Source organism: Gopherus evgoodei, chromosome 15 (genome assembly GCF_007399415.2).
Source record: "Gopherus evgoodei ecotype Sinaloan lineage chromosome 15, rGopEvg1_v1.p, whole genome shotgun sequence".
NCBI lineage: Eukaryota > Metazoa > Chordata > Testudines > Testudinidae > Gopherus > Gopherus evgoodei.
The window spans coordinates 8,964,580-8,987,005 of record NC_044336.1 but is presented as its reverse complement, the minus strand read 5'-3'; the positions used below and the strand labels follow the sequence as shown (position 1 = coordinate 8,987,005).

The following is a 22,426-nucleotide window of genomic DNA, read 5'->3' as shown; positions in this document are numbered from 1 at the left end:
CGGTACACATCTCTCTATACAGCGCAAGGCAATAGTTTGGGTTTAAAGCTGGAAGGAGGTGTGCATGTGAGTGCTGGGTAAATCCCCAGAGCTGATTTCAGTCTGTGCCTGCAGCTGGGTGTGCCTTACCTGTGTGTGGGCCAGAGAAGGCTTGAGGGCCTGGCAGAGCAAGGATGGGATAAAGAATCCTAGGCTGGTGGAATGGGTGGGCTCAGTGGGACCCCAGCACAGCAGGTGGCACCCTGGACGGAGGGGTCCAACCCGTCACAGCACAGGGCATTTGTGATGAAGAACGTGATGTATGTGGCTAGCATTTTGTTTTCTTTGCTCTGGCCTTTTCCAAGCAGGGGGTCTGGCTGCCACTCTCATCTGGCACAGCCAGGAGGGGATGCCAGAGAGAGGATCTCGCTGGGTGAGGGAAACACTCCTCTCTCTCACACCTGCAGGCTCCGGATTTGTCCTTTCCCTAATCCCCACCACAGTCACCTGCGCTGAAAATTCCCAGACTCCCAGAGCACCTTTCCCAAGCAGCTAGCGACATCAAGGGCACAGAGCCCTCCTGTACCACCCCCTCCAGACCCATATCACTGGGCCCAGTGGCCTCCTCTCCTCATGGGGTGCAGGGGTCAAGAGGAGCTCTCACCGCTCCCTGCCAGCCCTGCCCCTCAACTTGTAAAGTCAAGACTCTGGATTTCCACCCCTCCTTTTCTGTATCACATTGGCTGTTGGCTCCCCTTTACCCTGCCCCCCATCCTCATTGCCCTTCTCCTCCCATTCCCCTCGCCCTCTCTCGCCCCCCTTCCTGTCCCCCACATCCAACCCAAGCAGCCTCCCATCCCCAACCCCACACACACACACTCGGAAATCTGCTAAAGCTCCATTCTGGTGAAAAAAATACCATATCTAAAAGGAGCATGCTCACAAGAAGCCCCACCACTGCACAGAGTGCCAGTCAGCCCCCTCGGGAACGTAACCCTTTACCCACCTTGCAGCTGCTCTTTGTCTCATTACAGCGTGAGCTCTTTAGGGCAGAGCTGCATCTTTCTATATGTTGACACAGCACCTAGCACAATTGGGCCCTGCTCTCACCTGGGGCCTTCTCATGCTAATGCAATATATAAACTCATCAAATCAGCGACATAGAGGCTGCAACTCAACAAAGAGATTCAGATGTCTCCGAGGTGGCCTGCTGAAGCCATAAGTCGTGTTGTCCCCAGCTGTACAAGTGGCACACATAGCCCATGCCCATTCACCGTGTGATCAGAGTTGAAAGACCAACCTGCTTTTGTGGCCCAATACATCAGATGCAGTGAAGACAGCCTTGAGCACTCAGTATGACAACAGCTGGCTTTCGTTCTTCCTTCTGGAGGATGTAAACTGTACTGATTGTTTAACAGTCACCGTCATTCAGATGCTACACTGAGAAACCCCATGGAAATGAGTGTAAATAAATGTTAATATTCACACCGTATGAGAGGCCAGGGTTCGGCTAGAACATTAGCATCATCCCTTGCCACCACATAGAGCTTTTCTTACACAAGGATCCCACGTTGTTTTGCAGACTATAGGCATAGGATCACTTCCCCACCACTGAAATTCAGCCAGTCCTGGGCTGGAATCCAGCAATCAGTTGATGCCAGTAACACACTGCCCATCAGTTTGTGAAAGGGGAAGAAGGGATATCATAGCCAATTGAAACCGCTGGGTCAATTTTTAGGGATGGAGACTAGAATTACCTGAGTTGGCATTCAGCCAAAATGACAGGATTGACACCATGTAAAAAGAGTCAGAAGAACTTTGGCCGACCTCAAGCATAAGGACCACAATTTCATTTGTAGAATGAAAGGTGGTGCCTCCGACAACACACTGGGAGCCCCCTGCTGGAAATTCCCTGCCCCACACCCACCACTTCCTGTACCTGGATTTTCCTTGGTGCTCTCCTAACCCATCACAACAACAAGAGCCTAACAAGTGACAACATGGAACTGGGCATCAAGAGGTCCTGCGTTGCAATCCCAGCTCTGCTACTGACTCACTGGGTGACTGTGGGCAAGTCAAGATACCTTTCTGCCTCAGTTTCCCCATTTGTAAAATGGGGATGATAATCCAGCTACCTGATAGGTGCTGTGAGGAGTCATTAGTCAATGTCCATGTGGTACTTTGAAAATCTAATGGACAAAGTATTATCTGCAATGGGAAAGTCATTATCATTGTTAAAGGGGGGTAGAAACAGATTTCCAGTCTCCTGCACAAAGGTTAACATGTCACTACAGTTACTACTTATTCTTTCTATTGTGGTAGCTCCCAGGAGCCTCAGTTGTGGATCAGGATTTTATTGGGTTAGGTGTTATACAAACACAGAACAAAAAGAACCCCACATAGCATTATCCTCCAGGAAAGCTCCTTTCTAGGCGTTAATGCTGTCCCTTTCCAGCTCTGTGCCACCTGCCCACTGCAGAGGGGTTAGGAACAGATCGGGAAGGCAAGGGAGACAGCAGGGAACAGCACATAGGAGTCAGTCCTCACTCTGCATATCCCTGCATTCTGAAGGTTTTCCACGTGAATCTCAGTTCATCTTGTGATGGCGGGTCACAGGCTCCACGGACCTGAAAACCACCCAACCCAACAACCACTGAAGTCACCAGGATTCTTTCCATTAACTTCACTGGCAGTTGGCATGGGCCCTTTGTGAGTGCAAACTGGCCCTTGTATCCAGTGGGACAGTCTGCAGACTGGGAGAATTTGTCCCCATATAGAAGAAAAACAATGCCCTACCTGAGCCAAGGGTACTGCAGTTCATTAAATCTGAAAGGGCTTTAAAACATCCCATTCACTAGTATATGTGGGGTTTGTTGATATTTAACATTTCGCACTGACTGGACAGCGAAGCCAAACTGGTTGGCATTGCCCTTTATCGCCCTCAGTTTCATGTCCTGGTCTTCCTTTGCTACCATGGTATTATAGCTCATCGGAAACTGGAATTTCTGTCCTGCAGGAACAACAGTCCAACAGTTCAAAATTCATATTTGTTCCAAACTGGACCAAAAAGTCAAAATTTCTCACGAAACAGAAACACCAAAAAACTGTAATCTTGGCCCAGTCAAAACAGTTCAGTTTGGTAATGTTGAAACATTATGGCATGAAATAGTATATCATATCATATTCAGTATAATTGAAATTAAGATAATACACTTGATCTGAGCTATCAAAGTTGAAATGAAACAAAATGGAATGATACAGCTGAAACAAAATGCTTTTTACATTATCAAAACACAAATGTCAAAGTGATTTGTTTCAACACTTTCCCGTTGATAATTTCATTGAAAATCAACACGTTCCCACAAAAACGTTCAATGTCAATGAAGCAGCCTTCTCTAACGAAGAACTGCTCTGCTGAAAATGTTTCCACCAGCTCTCCCCAGTGATGTGGGGTTTGAATGTCCCACATCGCAGACGAATATGTTTAAACATTACAAACAAAATCCTTTTTATTGAAATTACGGAAAAATCAAACCGTATCAAAGCCAAACTGCAATCCTGGCATAAGCAAAACTCTCACTGAAATCAAACCCTCCGGTTCACCAGACCTTTTCTCACATACTTGCCCCAACAAAACCTTTGATGAATGGTGTGTGCATGGAGGAACTCCCCTGGGCTTGAAATCAATGGATATTTTGATCTACTGGAAAGACTTGACAATTTGGTCCAGGTACTTTTCTGTTCGTTATTAGATTCGTGTAACAAACATTAAAAAACCTCAAACCAGCTAACGTCGGAATCTAAACCACATGAGAGTGCCTCTTTACAACGGACAGACTTTCATAGTAGTAGAAGTTTTAGCTACCCTTGGTGTTTACTCATCAATAATACTTCTCCTGGGGGAATGAACCACTGAAAACTGTTGTCATTCCCTTTAAGTCTAAAATGGATTAAGTAGCATTATGAGTTAGGATGCACATTGGTAGCCAGTGAGACTGTAGAAACGTGGCAGAACAGAGAACCCGGCCCACAGAGACTATGCAGCGAAAGAAGCATTAACATGTCACCCGCCCCATTTTCCTATTCACAGCTCTTGTCACTTCAGGGGAGCATGCTTACTCGGATCCTGGCCCCTGCATCTGAGGCCCTAGCTCAGAATGAAGCTCTGTGGCTCTTGTTACGGAGGACCTGAGACAGAGCCTCTCTGAAGCTCTTCAGCCAGAATTCCAGCTGGACATTTTCCACTGTGCAGTTTCCTACCTGGTTTTGTGTGGTGCACCCAGCCAGCGTGAAGATGGCCTTTCAGATCTGGGTTCTATCCAAGCAAAGCCCCATTCTGCTTCACTAGGTAAACAGCATGTGAGTCAAGCCAGAACGCATGCCACTTCCTTAAACCAGACAGAACCTCTCCTGCTTCCTAGAGACCATTATAGGAAGTTAAAGATTCAGGAAGAAAATAAACCAAGAATACTGAAGCAATGAAAACTACAAACTTTTGCTACAATCAGAAGAAGAGGAACTTGGATTTTAAGCATCTGAATTTTAACATTGCAAATAGGCTTTATAAAATGTTTTCCCCCAACCGATTAGGAAGATCAAAATATAGAAGAAAGCAAGAAACCCATGAATCCTAACCAGTGAAAATCTCATTTAGATATGCCTGCAGCAGTGAACTGGTTTATATATAAAGAGACTGGGGCAGAGGTTAGAAAGAAAAGACATTGTGTTTGAAGAAACATTGGAAAACTGTGTTTGTATTAATGATGAAATTAGAAAAACCCTTTAAAAACTGAAATCCTTTATTACCAGGTGTTATACTTAACTGAAATTGCTGCTGTAGGCAAGTATTTAAAAAGCATATGCCGTGGAGGAAATTAAAACAAACAGTTCTTCAGCATGCTTTTTTAGGGTTTTAAAGAGCAGATTAGACAAACACCTGCCAGGGATGGTCTAGATCATTCTTAGTCCTGCCTCAGTACAGGGGACTGGACTAGATGACCTATCAAGGTCCTTTCCAGTCCTACAATTCTATGATTTCTATGATTCTGTGAAATTTCCATCAAAATCAATGGGAAGATTCCCTCCAGACTTCTGTGGGAGTTAGATCAGGTCTGTCAAACTGAAAATTCAGCCTGGTCATTCAGATCCTGATTTACAGTCTAGAACTGGGCGCATAAAGATGTAGATAACAGGTCACAAAAGATCTGCAGAGTTCTACAATGCTGCCACTAGTTTCCCCTTTCCCTACTTTCACGTGGAGGTGCGGACCTTCACATCTCAGATTGTCGTGGCAGGCCAATGGAACCCAGATGCTGCATTGCATGCTGGGCACCATAGCCACCATAGGCTGCATCTGTGTTAAATATAGGGCATCTGCAGTCAGCAGCAATTTGTGCAAATAAGGTGTCGAGTTACCAGCACGGTCAGCCTTAAAAGAGCAATATTCTGGCACCTCTGCAGTACAGCATCAAAAACATCTAAATAACAAATCAATGCCAAATGAATGCAGCCTCTCTCTGGCTTCCAAAGCATCCCACAGGGCGAAGAGTGGAATTTCCTTCTTGCAGTGTCCTAGGCTGTATTACTAAACCAGTAACAAGATTTGTAGAATGCGGGAGATTGGGGGAACTTTAGATGGTATCACTGCAACAGATGGTGCTGCAAAAGGAACATTATTTTATGAACTTCTCCGCAAAGAAAAGAAAGCAATGACCTCAGCAGGAACAAAAATATGCATCTTTCTTCCTGCAGAATCACATTGTCGATGAAATAGAAAGACTAAGAATAATTAGAACCCCCTCCCCAAAGTATTCATTTAATCTCTATTCATAGGCCTGATCCTGCAGAGTTTACTCACATGAGGAGACCTCACTGAAGCCAATAGACTTACTCATATGAGTAAGGACTCCTCAAAAGAGTCAGGCCTGCAGGATCAGGTCTCTCAGTTTACAAACTGTATGAAATCTCTGCATAACTACTGAATTTCCCTGAAGGCAGATTAGCGCCAAGAGGGCTGGAAACAACGGATATCTGGGGTAAGGAAGCTAGAGAGCATAGCAGTAAACTGCAAGAGCCCAATCCTGCAGCCCTTACCCACATGAATAGTCTCACTGATTTACTTTGGGCTCCTTATGTGAGAAAGTGCTATAGGGTTGGCCCCAGGAATGTAACTACAGCTGCAACCTAATCCACTTCCCTTCCATAATAAAGGTACTTAATGAGAATTTGCTAAGATTTATGACCATAACAATCACCTCTTCTCCCCTTACCCTCTTTCAGCATGCAAGCAGTTTGGGTTACTCCTATATTCTCAAGGGAAAGAAAAGTGTAATTAGTAGCTAAGAAGTGTTAATGTGTATATGAGAGGGAGATTCGAGAACATTTTTATTCTCAGGTTTTCTCATCACTTGTTCCCTCTTCTGAGCTTTTTGGAAAGAAACTAATTACGCCCATATGCCTAATTTCCTATTATGCTTCAAAAGATATGGGGATGAATCCTGGCTCCAGTGAAGTGACTAGGAGTTTTGTCATTGTCTCAATGGAGCCAGGTTTCTACCCAGGGACCAAAGACTCAATACAATTACTCACAAAAGTCCTCCTGAGGGCAGCAGCACTACTGGCCTATGTATGGGATATTTGTGTAAGAGTTTGCAAGATCAAAGATGGCACCAGCTACTTATTAAAAATGTAGGTAAGTGTATCACTGTTACGCTGGCTTCATGCATGCTTTTAAAACGTGCCACTCCGGATATGTCTACACATATGGGAACTGATCGATGTTGACACAACCTCCAGAGTATACACTGCTATCTCCATAGTGTAGACATACCCTCAGGCTAGCTGTCTGAATATGATCCTGCCCAGCCCCCAAGGTACATTCTCGGGTGGTTAGCTCAAGCCGCCACGCATGCCATTGGGGCTTGAGCACTAGCTTGAGCAGAGCTAGCTCATGCACATCTACCCAAGCGTGAAATTATACAGCCCTGCTGCTGTATAGATGTACCCTCAGTCTTAATTGCAGGAAAATGGGCTTAATCCCCTCTCATAACAGCCAAATGGCATTTCAAAGCTGAATTCCATGGGATTGGGCCTTGGGACTTTTGCCTACAAAGTCCTTGATGTACAGAGCCCGATTCTCAATACTACTCAGAACCCACAAACAGGATGGAGTCTTCAAGAGAGCTCCACTTCCATTTAGGCAGCCAGACATGAGGCCACACTTCTGAAAGAGCTCCCAGCTCAGCACTGAAAGCCTGTTTGTAAGGGTCACAGTGGGAGATATTGGCTGCAGAGCACTTAAAAAACATCCAACTGCTTATTCTGGTGCCTAAATGGGAACTGGGTTCTTTTGAAAACCTGGCCCTGTCACAGACCTCCTCCTGTTCAAAACGACGAGTTATCCTAAATGACAAGAAATGAAAGGAACTCCGTATCTTTTCAGCCTCCCCACAGGCAAGAAATCAAAGATGATACTTATTTGAAAATAGCTGAACAAAACAAAACCCCTTTGGTTTATCCCCCAAAAATTAACCACCCAAAATAAGTTTGGGTCCCACTGGGTGCTGGGTATGTGGAATCAATGTTGCTTTTTTAATTGTCCTCCATGTGTATACACTAGATGGCGCTCTACATCGCGTAGTGAAGAGGTGAAAAAAGCTAGTTCCCAAGTAATGTCAGATTGTGCAGAGGTAAGGAACAGGCTATTGAGGGGATTTTGATAGAAGGGACTTGTCTCTTTCAGCTTTCTCTGAGGACTTGTCTATTCACTCTCCTAACTAGTCAGCCTTTGCCCTAATCAAGAAATTCCACGCAGACAGTATTGCGAACTGGGGGCCAAGTTCACTGGCATACTCCGGCAGTGCAAAGCAGCCATAAATCTGGTTTTACTGGACAGTCAGAGCAGGTTTATGGGTGCTTTGTATCTTAAGAGTGGCTCAAGGCAGCTGGAACATACAGGTGAATCTGACCCTTTAAAGGACATGGAGCCCTGCATCATGTGCAAGGTAATCCCCTTTGCACAGCTCTCCTGCCCCAACCCCATGCCCACAGGTTCACTGTCAGAGGACGCTCCACAGCTACAGAAGCATGTGTAGGGTTTTCCTCACAGTGAAGGTGTTTTGCCCACAGATAAATATCTCACTAACCTGATGGTCAGTCTGTAACAGGAAATCCAATGACAAGATTCCCTATTTTAGGTATGTCTGTGACTCTGCCCCCATTACTACAGTATCTGAGCACCTCATAATCTTTATGTATTTATCCTCACAATACCCCTGTGAGACAGGACAGCTCTATTATCCCCACGGTACACGTGGGAAACTGAGGCACGGAGCAGCTAACCGACTTGCCCAAGGTCAAACAGGAAGTCTATGGCAGAGCAGGGAACTGAACCTGAGACCCGGCAAGCACCTGAACCACTGGACAATACTTCCCCTCTCTGACTCCATTCATTATCTTATGCTGCATTCGATGACGCCAGCTTCTATCACCCACGTGTCAAATTTTCAAACAAGCTCCTTTGTGCTGCCCCCCAGCTGTCCCTCAGGCTGAGGAACTCCCTTTAAATGGCCAGAGTGACTTATACTAACCTCCTTCAGACATCTCCTCAAAACTCTCCTTTGCCATGAGGCCTACACAAATCTCCACAAGTTAGGCAGCTAGTGTGCTTCGACCACTGCCCATCACACTGGCCAACACTGTCTCACTGCACTCACCCATCTGTCTGACTGGTTGTCTCTTGTCTCGTATTGTAAGCTCTTTGGGGCAGGGACCAGTTTTTTTGTTGTTTATACAGCACCGTGCACAATGGGTCTATGACTGGGCTTTGCAGGCCCTACTACAACACAAATACATAATTCAGGATTCCCATTCTCTCCCACTGTCTTCCCTACACAGCCTAAGCTCACTATAAGCAGGTTGCAAAGTCACTTCTACAATCTGCAGGCAACACTGTCATCAAGTCAAGTGTGTTTGGGAGAAGCAGAGTTCATAGAATGAGGCACCTCTCCCAAAAATATTTAAAGTTGTGGCTTTATGTAAATGAGCTTTCCTGAACTCCAGCCTCCCCAACAAAAACCATCTCTTGGAACAGAAAAAACGGCCAAAAAATAATGACTCTGTCCTTGAACACAAGGATTGGAAAGCTTAAATCCACTTTAACGGGCAAGCTTCTGACAACAAGCACACACTGGGGGCAGGGGGGTATAAACCAGGAATTAACACACCAAAAGCATCAAGATGAAGCGAATGCCCGAATATAATTATCTAGCCGCAGAGAATACAAACAACATAAAGGCTCACAGTTCCAGTATCGTGGGGGACACATCAACATCTAGAAACCGAAGACTCTGTCAGCCAAGCTGCGTGACGAAGGGGAAAAATCTCACTTACCCTGAGGAAATTTGTACGGTACATAAAGTCTCCCCTACCAGGCATAGTGATATGACTGAGGATGGTTGTGGCTCACAACTGCTAGCGCACCTCCCCTTAGAGAGAAGAGGGCTTTTGGTGTTTACATCAAGTAGTTTGCTCTGCAGTACTTTACTCATGATGGTTGGGCCATCTGGGCTGCTCACAGTTCTCATTCATTGCGCTAGTTCTTTTTCAAACATTCCCCTCCGTACTAGTTCTTTTTAAAACATTCCCACCCTACCCAAAATGCATACTCTCCTCTGGTCACTCGCCGAGTGGCAAATGACTCCCACTCCGCTCCTCTGAACTTTGCTGTCCAGATGAGCTCTGGCCATACGACCTCGCAATAGCGGCTGACCTCCAGAGTCCCGGAGGCTCCGATTTCATTTCAGACTCTTTGTGTGAATCCAGGCTTGAGGCACAGGGGCTGGGAAACTCACTGGACAAGAAGGTCCTTTACAGCTGCTCCCAGCTGCTATGAACTTGCTTTTTCCTGCCATTCTTTCCAGGAACTGAACAACTCCCGGCTCACTTTGACCCTCAAGCATTACTGGTTGCCTTGAAAAATAAAAAAAAAAAAACCAAGAGGATATTGATACAAGGACACGGAACTTCCTAGGTCTAGAGGCATCAGGTGGAAACTCCCAACCTGACAGAGAAACCTTGAGTAATCTTTCATCTCTTGCAGAACGCTGTAGCCTAATGAGATTAGCTCAACTTTTCTCTAGTGCAAGTGGCAGCAGCATTACAAAGGCAGGGAGATTAAAACATACGAAATAAACGTTCCCTGTGTGACTGACAGCATAATGACATTCCAACGGGCGACTGAATCGGTCAACAGCTAACAAAGGATCAGAGAGAAACAGCGAGGCTCACACTACCATCAACAAACACGTATTTTTTCTTTCAGACATTTCTTACTCGACTGCATTAACACCAAAGACTTGAAGTTTTCCCCAGGCTGTATACAGTCATGTGCTGGGTAGAGGGGATGGTGGCTCAGCTCTATTAATACACAGGCTCACCTGCTATTGAACTCTGTCAACTCAATAGACTTGTTCAGGACCAGAGCAGAGATTTCTGTGTTTTAAAGTCAATGAGACCATTGTGGGCTGTTTCCCCTCCTTCCTTCCCTTATGAACTAAGTACTCACAAAACTGAAATGGAGAAAGCTGTTGTAGGCATTGAACTTCCCTTGATATTCAAACCACATGCAAATACACATGTAGGTGTCACGCCTCCCAAATACAATCACAGAGATTGTTTTTAAATAAATCTCACTGTAGGCGAGCTGCCTTTTAAACAGACGCAATGCAGTCTAAGAGGAGAGGTGATTATTCCACTTGATTTAACATACAGCATTTTAGATCGGTTTCATTTATTGTCTGGAACCACAGTAGGTGTTCAGACTTTCACTTATTAGCACAGAGCTTTGCTACAAGTTCTTTGCCTTAAGAGTCTGCTATCCTACCGGCATTACAATTTAATTAATCGGTTACAAAATAACCTGATATTGCTTTACTTCTGGTATCAGCCTCTCCAAACACTTACGTCCCTATTAAAAGGATCTCACGATAACATACAACAGCTACTAAAGCTGGTCTTTTATTCCAAATAGATGTTCTTCCCTTTATCTCCTCTGTGGTCAACACTGCTTCTCTCTTCTCAGCCTGTGAGGGGCACTGTTGTGACAATATACAGTCTAATTTGACCGATCGCTCAAGAATCCAGACACAAACTTCATGAAACATGTAAAATCCACTGATCCCCTCTCTTCCCTTAAGCCTGCTATTTAGCTGCTGCTGTCAATAAACATCTATGAATATTAGCATCTAAAGTCTTTTTCATTTCAGTGTAAAGATCCTGGCCCTTTTTGTTACATTTTAGATAAAGCATTCAGTGCCCATGGAGATTCCCTAAGGCCACCGAAAGTGAACTAAAATGTTTATATCCTGTAATGATGCTGTTTAGTCTGCCTGCTTGAAAATAAAAATAAATCTGAAACCTAAGATGGTGATTCCAAAGACAACCAATCAAGAGATACTAGCAAACATATGGCGATATTCCCAGTATTCAATTCTACTCAAAGATCATGACAAATGCATGCAAAGATTTTTTTAAATAATGTTTTTAAACAGAACCATTTAACTGATTACCGACTTTCTGATCCTGCAGCTCTGACATCTCTGGAACTACACGTTAGTACGGATAACTCACATGAGTAACAGTTGCAGGATTGGGCCCCTAGTAATGAATAGCCCCATACAATGATCTCACTGTACTTCAGTCTCCACAGAGCTAATAGCAAAACAGTGAAACTAAACACATCAAACAGCAAACAAAGTGAAGCAATTAATGTAAACACTCCAGTATCAGATGGTATAACACTGTGATTACATGAAAAGCCTGAAGGGGAACTACTCACATGGGCAACAGCTACCAAATCAAGCCCAAACTCTTTGAAAATTAAACCCCAGACACTAAGAAATATATTGTGCAACAATGTAGGTCACTGACATATGCTCTGATTCTGTATTCCTTACTCAGGCAAGATTTCCAGGATTGGGCTAATCCACAGTGCCATCTCCTCTGCAATGAATCAAGGAATCCATTGTCAAAGAAACAGACTTCCTGAATTACCTACCATAAATAATGGCAGACCCTCTCCCAAAGCCATGTGTTTATTTTTCAAAGTCAAGAGTTGATTAAAGTTCTTGAGGTTTTCAGATTTGTTTTTAATATTTCCTTTCTGATATAGGGTCAGTGCATGGAAAATTGGATAAAGGCACACTGAAAATATCATTTTGTAGACAGCTTCAGCCCTCCCAAGAGGAAATCTTTACTCTCAGAAAAAAATGCATTCTGCAATCTGAGAAAATAAGGTGCATTCTATCCAGTGCGATAAATGGAAGTACAGTGGTCTCTTCCCTTTGCAAAAATGTATTGCACAAATGCTCAGGCTACACTCTGACTTTCTGTATGATGATACTGCTAATTTCAGTATAGTCAGTCATCACAATCTTAACCAAATACCACCGTCCACTAAAACATTAGTAAGAGTTAAATGACAATTAGATACAAGTTCTGAAGTGACTTCAAGTCCCTTCTTTTTTGCTTGTTTGCTGGATGCAAAAACCCAATATTTCTATTGTGTAAAAGGAGGACAACCTATTCTTAGATTCAACAAGTCGTTTTCATATGAACTTGCCAGAGGACACAACTTTATTAACTTTAAATTACTATGACACAACAGAAAAAAAAATCTAACTAATAACACTGGAAGTATTGCCCTATGGCTTTAATTTCTGTTTTCTCATTGTCAAGAGCTCTCACTTACTTTCTTTTCCTGCAAATGAAAAATTAATTACTTTAACAAAACCATAAAACAAAGACACTTTAACAACATTTGCTTTCTTTCCTGACTTTGTTCATGGTTATTTATGGATAATTACTACCACTGACTTTCTAATTATTATCAGATTGCCCAAAATTATATGAGTGAAACATATAACTTTCCATATACTTAAATAGAGGAAATAAATTTTAAAGACTAGATTCTTAGGGGTTGTTTGTTTGCTTGATTTTGTAATACCTGACAGCATATTTGTTTCCACGCTGTCAGTTGTTTACTTTAAAATACAATCTTATCTCATTTTCACAGGGATATACTACCTAATTTTACAAATACAACAGCAAATTTAAGGGAATTCTGAGGCTTTCTTCTGCATGATATTTTTCCGTCTTAAAAAGAAAGATGAGCCAGGCAGTCTACAAAAAACAAAAATCGAACAAAGGAAGGGCTCTGAAGTGTATTGCTATGTTTTCATCTACTTTCATCCATAAACCGTTCAGTTTTCCCATGAGACTTTTTAAAAACAAAAAGTTCAGTTTTCTTGCAACAAATCTTGTTCTTTAAGATCATCTAAAGAAATGTTCGTATCAGGATGATGTCTAAAATTATCAGCCAAATTTCCACTGAAAATAGTGATTTAGGCCCTGATCCTGTAAACATGCTCAATTTTACACTCTTGAGCAATCCCAGCGTGTGTGTAAAGTTAAGTACATGGAAGTTGCAAACACGCACAAAAAATCAAGTGAAATGCTGAGTTAAATCTTTTAGATCATCACAACTGATAGTACCTTGAGCCCGATTTTCAAAATATAGTTTGTCATCAACTTACGCCTGGTCTACACTACAGAGCTAGGTTGACATAAGGCAGCTTACATCAACCTAACCCTGTAAATATCTACACAAAAATGTAGCTCTCTCTGATGTAACTCATCCGCTATACCGACATAATAACTCCACCTCTGTGAAGGGGTAGCATTTATGCTGATGTAATTAGGTCAACACAATGTCAGCGTAGACTGCTGCTGCCTTTCAGAAACTGTCCCACAATGCCCCACTCTGGCAGTTAAATCGGGGCAAGAGCTCCTGGTGAGGACACACAGGGACGACACAGGGAGCGTAAGTGGACATGTAAAACTGATTCAATTACTGCAGTGGCTATACCTGGACGTAACTTAGGTCAACTTAGTTTTGTAGTGTAGACTTGCTCTTAGCCTTCAAAATATACCTTAAAAACACCCAACAATTCCTAAACATCCTGACATGGTACTTCCCTTCCTTAATAAGGAGGAGGAGGGGGTATGAATGCCTGTTGCTTTCTTGTTTGTTTTAATCACTAAAGAACCCTTACAAAGAAAACGAGCCAGTCACTAAATGAATCACATGCTATAAGTGGTTGAAAACTTTGGAGGCCATTTCAAGAGCTGATTGTCCCTCCTTATAAAATGACTTTTGCTGTGGCCTCCCCACATGCTGGGCTCCCCCTGCACTGATGGGGTTAGGATAAATGCTGTTCCCCTCTTCTCTCCCTCACCCTGTTTCCCCTTCACTGATGCAACTGTGGACACGAGACATTGCTCATCATGTTCCATAACCTAATTCTGGCAGGGAGTTGGGAAGGGATGTGCAGAAGGCTATGGAGGTTGGAGAGCAAAGGAAACTTTGAGGATCAGGACTGGGAAGGGCTTTGGGAATCAGGGCTGGAGGGAGCACTATGGGGCTGAGGAGTGTCTTTGTGGATCAGGGCTGGAGTCGGGATTATAGGGTATCTTCGAGGATCAGGGCTCTTGGGCTATAGGTGTCTGGGAATCAGAACTGGGGGGCTGGAGGGGCTACAGGAATTGGTGTGAGGGGGTGTCTGGGGATCAGAGCTATAAGGGGTATGAGGATCAGGGCTATGGGAATCAAACCCTAGGAGGGATTATGGGGATCAGGACTGGGGGCTATGGTGTCCTTTGAGAGTCAGGGATCAGGTCTATGGGATGTCTTGAGGAATCAGGGCTGGGGTGTTTTGGGGGCTAGGGGCAACTTTGGCGATCAGGGTTGGGGGCTCTGAGTGGTCTTTGGGGATCGGGGCTCTGAGGGGTCTTTGGGGATCGGGGCTGGGGGCTCTGAGGGGACTTTGGGGATCAGGGCGGGAGCAGGACCCCTCCGTAACTCCCCCTCCCAGCAGCCACTCCCGTCCCGTACCTGTACCAGGCGAAGCCCCGCTCGTAGCCGCGGTCGAAGAAGTGCGGCTCGGCCCCCGCGGCCCGCACGTCGGGGTGCACCCGCAGGAACTCCAGCAGCGCCCGCGTGCCGCCCTTCTTCACGCCCACGATGATGGCCTGCGGCAGCCGCTTGCTGCCCTCGCCCAGCAGCAGGGCCAGCGTGCCCGGGGGCTCCCTGCCGCCGCCCGACCCCGCACCTCGGCCAGGTGCGTCGGGCCGCCGCAGCTGCTGCTTCGGCCGCTTCCTCCGGGCCGCCGGCGGCCAGCTGGGCAGCGAGGGGGACCCCGGCTCCAGCCACCCGCCGCCGCCCGCCGCCTGCTCTGGGGCGGCCGCCAGCAGGGGCGCGGGCAGGCTGGGGCAGCGCTCGGCCAGGCAGTAGAAGACGTAGAGGGACATGAGCAGGGACATGAGCATCAGCAGGAACTTCCTCAAGACGCTGCGGGGCAGAGGCTCGGGGCAGGCGGCGGGGGCAGGCGGCCCGTTCCCTGCCATGCTAGCCTGGCCCCCCGGCCATGCTAGGCGGCCCCCCGGCCCCGGAGTCAGCAGCGAGCGGGGGGGCGCAGGGCTGCCCCGGGCCGCATCGTTACTGCCCTGGAGCTGGGAGGGGGCTCGGGCTGTGCCCCCCCCGCCCCCGGGTCTCTTAAGGGTGATGCTTCAGGGGGGCATCGTCCGCAGGCAGGGTAGCCCGACGAGAACAGATCCCGTCTCCCAGCGGAGGGCGAGTCGCTCACGGAGTCCCTGAGCTCAGGTCCCAGTCCTGCCTATCGCCGCCCCCCGCCCGGCCAGTCCCCTGGCAGTGGGATGGGGGGAAGGGGGTCACAATCTGCACGACTGAAGCGGCTGCTGCTCGCCACAGCCCCCGCGCACCCCCGGCAGGGGAGAATCACTGCGAACCAACGGGACCGAGCCACTCCCGGCTCCGGCTTCGCCTCCCTCCTCTGGCTCCGCTCTCTTGCCACCTGGGCCGACGAGACCTGCCGGGGGTGGAGGGGCTGGGGAGCGCTCTGGGGCTGCTGTCACCGCCCCTCTCGCCTCCAGCTGCTGCCACACGTGGAGCTGGAGCAAAACTTCTCCAAACGCAGCGAGCAAGACGCGCCCCTGAGCTAGGGGAATGCGGAGCGCAGAGCCGGGGCTGGACTCGGCAGGCGGGGCGGTCGGGCAGCCCTTGCTGATGACCCAATGGAGTGAGAGGGGCGTGGTCAGCGCTGAATACCCCACCCCACTTCCCCTACTAGCAGGAGCCGCGGGTACATTGCACGCCGTGTTTATATCAGCCTCCAACGAGAGGTGGATTTGGTAGTCAAAGGTTCATCACATTCTCTATTGTCACAAGCTCAGTCAAATTTAGGGGAAAAACAGTTTGCAATTCACCCTAAGCGTTTGCTAGCTACTTCTTCACCAAACATGTTTTAAACACAGCAAGCACAGAAGTCGCTTCTTTTTATGGAGGAAGCCCTATTAGGATTATAACTAAGGATGAAACGAAGTAGGGTTCTAGAGAAATGTAATAGGGGTCTGCTGAGATTATTCTAAGACCCTATGGGATTTAATAATGAATGATCTACTTTCTATTGAATGTTTAAGGACTCCTATAGGATGTATTAATAGAGAATTGTGTCCTCACTCCAGCATTATATAGGATGGTTTAAACATTTTATAGAAAGGATCTCATCCTATTAGATTCTATAGGGTTTGGGGTGATTTCTATAGACCCCTATTTTAAATCATCTTCTAGAATTTCTAGAGAATTATAAAATTCTATAGCTTAAAAAAATCTCAATTCTCTATTAAATTCTATAAGACTTCCATAAGGGCTTTCTATCGAGACAAACCTATCCAGTACTGTATCTGACTGTGTAATCATCCATCCACCTAGGTGTTCATACTATATCCATCACCATGGTATTGGAGCACAAATTTCTGATTTAGGCCCTGATCCTGCAAACACTCATGCACATGAGTAATTTTACACATAGGAGTAATCCCACTGAAGTCAATGAGACTACTCAAATGTATAAAATTAGGCATATCCATAAATCTTTGCAGGGTTCTGGTCATAGACTGGTAGGAAGCAATTTATAAAGTACCACAAAGTCCTGAAACTAGATCCCGCCCCAACAATTTCAATGGAACTCACTTATGCTTTCAGGATCGAGTTGCATGACTGGGCCCACAGTTTGTCCTAAATATATGCATATTGCTTTCAGAATTTATTATTCTCTTTTGAGAGTAAATCAAATGTTGAAATAGCTATCATCTTCATGCCTGGAATGCCTGATACTAAGGGCTTCATTATTTCATTGCTTGTGGGAATGTCCTTTTAATATGAAATGTTTGTCATAGATTATAGAGTTTTTAAACACACTTGCACGTGAAACACTTGACTTGGATTTTTTGTTCTGTTTATTTGGTATGGATGTAGCTAAGCAATTAGACTTCAGCAGCTACTTGGAAGTAGAGCTTGTATATTTTCAAATTATTCAAAGAAGATAAAAAAATTGCAATGAATACTATTTAGATGTCTGCAGCGTGGGTTAAGTTATACAAATGTGTTTGTAAATAGAAAACAGACTATAATTGGTAACAAATATTTACAATGAATTATTCTACTAGATCTGCTTAGAAATTTGATAACACTTTTTTTTTCTCTTTTAGCAAATAAACATCCTTAATTTGTGATTTTCAAGATCTATACCCACTCCTGATACATGGTAACCAGAGAAAATTGCTTATCTAAAATTTGTGAAACTGACTTACTTTATGGGCCTAGGGCAAGATTTACCAAGGTATTTAGGTACTTAAAGATGCATATAAGTGCACCTAGTGGTATTTACCTAAAGGGCCAGAACAAGTTAGACATTTAACTCCAGCTAGATATCTATCTGCATCGTAAGTCCCTTAACTATTTTTGTAAATGTGGCCCCCAATACAAAGCCTATAAAAGTGAGTGAACAAACTTAGCTGACTTCAGTGATATTGGAAGCAGGTCTTATATAACGACTCTGATCAATTTAATGCAGTTTATGCTGGTTGTTATGTTTTTTCCAGACATATAGAGCAACCTGTATTTTCAATTTGAATAACTGTTATTTTAGATTTCAGAGTAGTAGACTAAGGAGAACAAAATCAAGAAGGAACAAAAGTGAAGTCTCCATAACAGAGAACATTGGCACAGGGTGTGTGTGTCTCTACAGTTGCCAACTCTTGTGATATTTGATTTTTTTCTTAAAGTTCTTGGAGGCATGTGGCTAGATTAGACTCCCAGCTTTCATTTGGGAAAAAAAGAGTAAAGTTTAGGTTCTCTGGTTGCAGAGAAACCCTTGAAAATCATGACTGGCTCTGTGGTCACAATGCCACTGATATTTGACTCGTCTTCCCCTCCATACAGACGGAGGGTTGGCTGGGCCAAATCAGTGAATAGCATTGTGATCTGGCACACAGGGAGTCTGCTCCTGTACAGTGGGGCACAGAGGACTCCCCTGAGAACTCGACTCCTGGCAGCACCAGCTCATGCACTATGGGTTAAAGAGAGGAGAGATTCCCTGGCTGAGGGAGAGCCAGTGTCCCTCTGGGAGGAAGGGATAAAATAGGACAGGAATGGGGTCCTGGCTGAGAGGAGACTGAAATTTGACCTCCCCAAGAAACATCTGAATTGGCACCACTGCAGGTGTGCATGCACAAATCCCGTTCACTTCACTTAGGGTAAAAGGCGTGGATCTGGAGGCAGAGTTTGGCACTAATTGGGTTCAAGATTAAGTCCTGCTAATATTCCTATTCTAGATTTATGCATTTTGGTATAAACACTGTTTGCTGAATATTGTACTTCTAATGTTAGAAATATTAGAAGAGTACAATCTATTTATCTATAGTTGTGAATGTTCGCACCTCAGCTGGTTCAGCTTTAATACAAAATAACCATTTTTCAGTGTAATAGTCATGGTTTTTCAGGAAGTTTGCACTTCAGAACAAAGGAAGTTTCACAGTGTAGTTCCACCGAACACAGCAATTTTGATACACATTTTGCCATCATGACAGATTCAGTTATATTTTAGTTCTGTCCTTTTCTCCTTTCTTTTATAGTTTTAGCTAATCTATCCAGCTATCATAAGGTTTTGTATTGCCAGCCACCACCAGCTGAGTACCTTCCACAACAGCAAATCCTTAATTTCCTAGCAAACTTCATGGAATCTCTGGCTATTCTCTTTGGAAGCCCTGTCTAGGGCTTTAAAGGAAGCACAAATGGTGTTCGATGCTGTGAATCTTATTTCTGTTACGGTGGGAAAGCTTTCTCAGGTTTGGCAGGATTTCTGAACATTTGGACAGGCCCAGCAAAGAAAGTAACAGAATGCCATTAGCCGTCAGCTACACTCAACTAAAACCTCTCCAGCGTATCATCATGGATCTACAATCTATCCTGAAGGACGATCCCTCACTCTCACAGACCTTGGGAGATAGGCCAGTCCTTGCTTATAGAGAGCCCCTCAGCCTGAAGCAAATACTCACCAGCAGCTACACACCACACAGCAAAAACACTAATCCAGGCACCAGTCCCTGCAACAAACCCCTTGCCAACTCCGTCTGCATATCTATTCAAGGGACACCATCATAGGACCTAACCACATCAGCCACACCATCAGGGGCTCGTTCACCTGCACATCTACCAATGTGATATATGCCATCATGTGCCAGCAATGCCCCTCTGCCATGTACATTGGCTAAACTGAACAATCTCTCATAAACAATAAATGGACCCAAATCAGACATCAATAATTGTAACATTCAGGACTTTGGAGAGGAGCCAGGAGCTGTAGCGCGGAGCAGCTCTGGAGCAGTGGAGCTGCAGGTTTTTGCCCGGAGCTGGAGCGGAGCCAGATCACAGCTCCAAAGCCCTGGTAACATTCAAAAACCAGTAGGAGGGCACTTCAATCTCCCTGGACACTCAATAACAGACTTAAAAGTGGCCATTCTTCAACAACAAAAAAACGTCAAAACTAGACTTCAGCAAGAAACTGCAAACCTGAAATTAATTTGCAAACTTGACACCATCAAATTAGGCCTGAATAAAGACTGGGCATGGCTGGGTCACTACAAAAAGTAAATTTCCCTCTGTTGATACTCACCCCTTCTTGTCAACTATTGGGAATGGGTCCCATCCACCCTCGTTAGCACTGCAAAGAGTACTTTTCCCTCTGTTGATATTCACCCCTTCTTGTCAGCTGTTGGAAATAGGCTACATCCATTTTGTCTGAATTGGCCTTGTTAGCACTGACCCCCTTACTTCGTAAGGTAACTCCCATCTTTTCATGTGTTGTAATATATATACCTGCCTACTGTATTTTTCACTCCATGTGTCTGATGAAGTGGGTTTTAGCCCACAAAAGCTTATGCCCAAATAAATTTGTTAGTCTCTAAGGTTCCACAAGGACCCCTCGTTGTTTTGGAAAGATTGTAAAGACTCTGGATTCATCTAATCTTCCCTGGATGTTCATTCTATAGCCAGATCCCCTTCATTGATTGCTAGTGTATTCTTTGTGTCACTTTCTTCTTCTTCTCCTCATTTAAATTGCTCATAAATTTTCGAAGATGTGATAAATAAAAAAAAAAGAAATATAAAATCCTGCAGGTACTTGTGGGATGGTTCCTGAACTGATCACAGTATTTCCTCAAAGAGATTCCTTGTTTTCAGCTGAATCTCAGAAAACAATTTTTTTTCTCAAATCTCACAGGCAACCTTTTTTGGAGGGAAAAGGAGAGAAATGTAGGAAGTTTATTGTAAACATGATTTTAGCCTTTAGGATTTACAAGGCTTGAGCTACAGTGCAGTGAAATCAATGGGATTTAAGCACATGCTTAAAGTTATCTTGGTGTAAGAGTTTTGCTGAATCAGGGCTATGTTGCGTTTCATCAGTAAATCTCAGAGCTCTTTTCAAGGGTGGTTGAGCACCATTATCCTCCTTTTCACAGATGGGAATTGCGGCACTGGGAGGTTAAATCCGTCCTCCAAGCTAGTCCGGCAAGTCAGAAACACAGCTGGGAATAGATTCCAATACTAGTTATTCTCAGGCCTTTATCCTTCGCACTGGATCATGCTGCTTTGCCTGAACAGCAGATACTAGTGCTAACGTTACTTACAGACTCTCATCAGACTGCCCTGTTTGCACTCACCCACTAGTTTCTTCAACTTCTCCTTTTTGGGAGATTGAACCATCCCATACCTGGCCCCAGCCCAACTATATGATACGACTGTAAATGGGTTTTTTGGTTATATTTCTGGCAGGGAGCACAGTTCTCCGTTTGAAGTGAATGGCAAGACACTTGCTGACTTCAATGGCAGGAGGATCTGGCCTATTCTCTGAAAATACAGCCTGCATCTTCAAAAGAGGCTAGTGATTTGGGGGGGGAGCTTAATTTTGGGGGGAGGGATGTCACAAACTGAGGCACCTTAAAGGGGCCTGATTTGCAAGAAGTGCTGAGCAGACACCTTCTGAGAATTGTGTCCCGGTGGAGGGGCATTGGTCACCCTGAAGGAGGAGTCCCTTTTGCACAGGCTGGTCTGTGCCATTCTCTGGGTTAGGAAGGTTTTTTCCATACTATTTAGGAGTCTGTGGGAATGTAAGTTACAGCACATGACAACTTGGATGCATCATTAATGGGTGGCCAGTTACAGCCTCTATTAGAATTTCATTGATTGATTTCTTTTTTTTTTTTTACTAGCAACTCCCATAATGTAGATAGGACCGGGAGTTAAACTGGGAATTTGGGGGCGTGGGTGTCTGGGGCTTGCACATCCTGACATCTCATTACAAGGCTGGAAGCCAAAGGGAGCCACTTGGTGTCAGGAAGCTGCTCCAGAAGAAAACATCCCATTGTACCAGGGGAGGTGGGGTAATGAACAGAGGAGAGAGAGCCAGATTGATAACCAAGGGGCAGGCTGACCCCGAACGGGTTCCTGTGACAAAAGCCCCTTCATTTAGAATGAATAGGAACAATAGCTAATGGGGCTGGTCCAGCAGCAGCCTGAGGATTTAAAAGCCGGGAAGAGAGGAGTCAATGGAGGGTCCTGTTTTACCCAAATCTTCTATTGATCTCAGTAATCTCCTGGGCTTTCCCCTCCTTGAAATTGCACTGAAAGTTCAAGGACTTTTTGACTCTGAATTGTGGGGACATAGGTATTGTCCGCTAGGAATTCCACTGAGACCACCTAACTCATAGCATGTGTGATCCAGCCTGAGACAGATTTAAAGCTGGCTTTTGCAAGGCAAATGCTGTTGCATGGCTTACCGGGCTGCAGAGCTCTCTCTTGAACTCTGGTTTTGTCCTAGTGGACTTTTCATCTGTGGTTGGAGGCTCCGGGGCTCCATGCTCTGCAGATGCCTCCCTTTGCCTTCAACTCAGGGGGGAAAAACACTTATAGGAGTATTGTAGCACTAATGAGCACTGCTGCAGCACGGGAGAGGGGGTAAAAAGGGGGAGCACG

At 45.0% G+C, this 22,426-nt stretch overlaps 1 protein-coding gene across 1 annotated transcript in view; it reads right to left on the bottom strand.

The window, feature by feature from the left end:
* Positions 1 to 15,441, bottom strand: part of LOC115635732 (heparan sulfate glucosamine 3-O-sulfotransferase 3A1-like) — an 86,423-nt gene extending 70,982 nt beyond the window's left edge. The window contains exon 1 of the mRNA XM_030534877.1: positions 14,930 to 15,441. Within this exon, the coding sequence (XP_030390737.1) occupies positions 14,930 to 15,441 (512 nt within the window). The remainder of the gene's footprint in view (positions 1 to 14,929) is intronic.
* Positions 15,442 to 22,426: the final 6,985 nt, after the last annotated feature.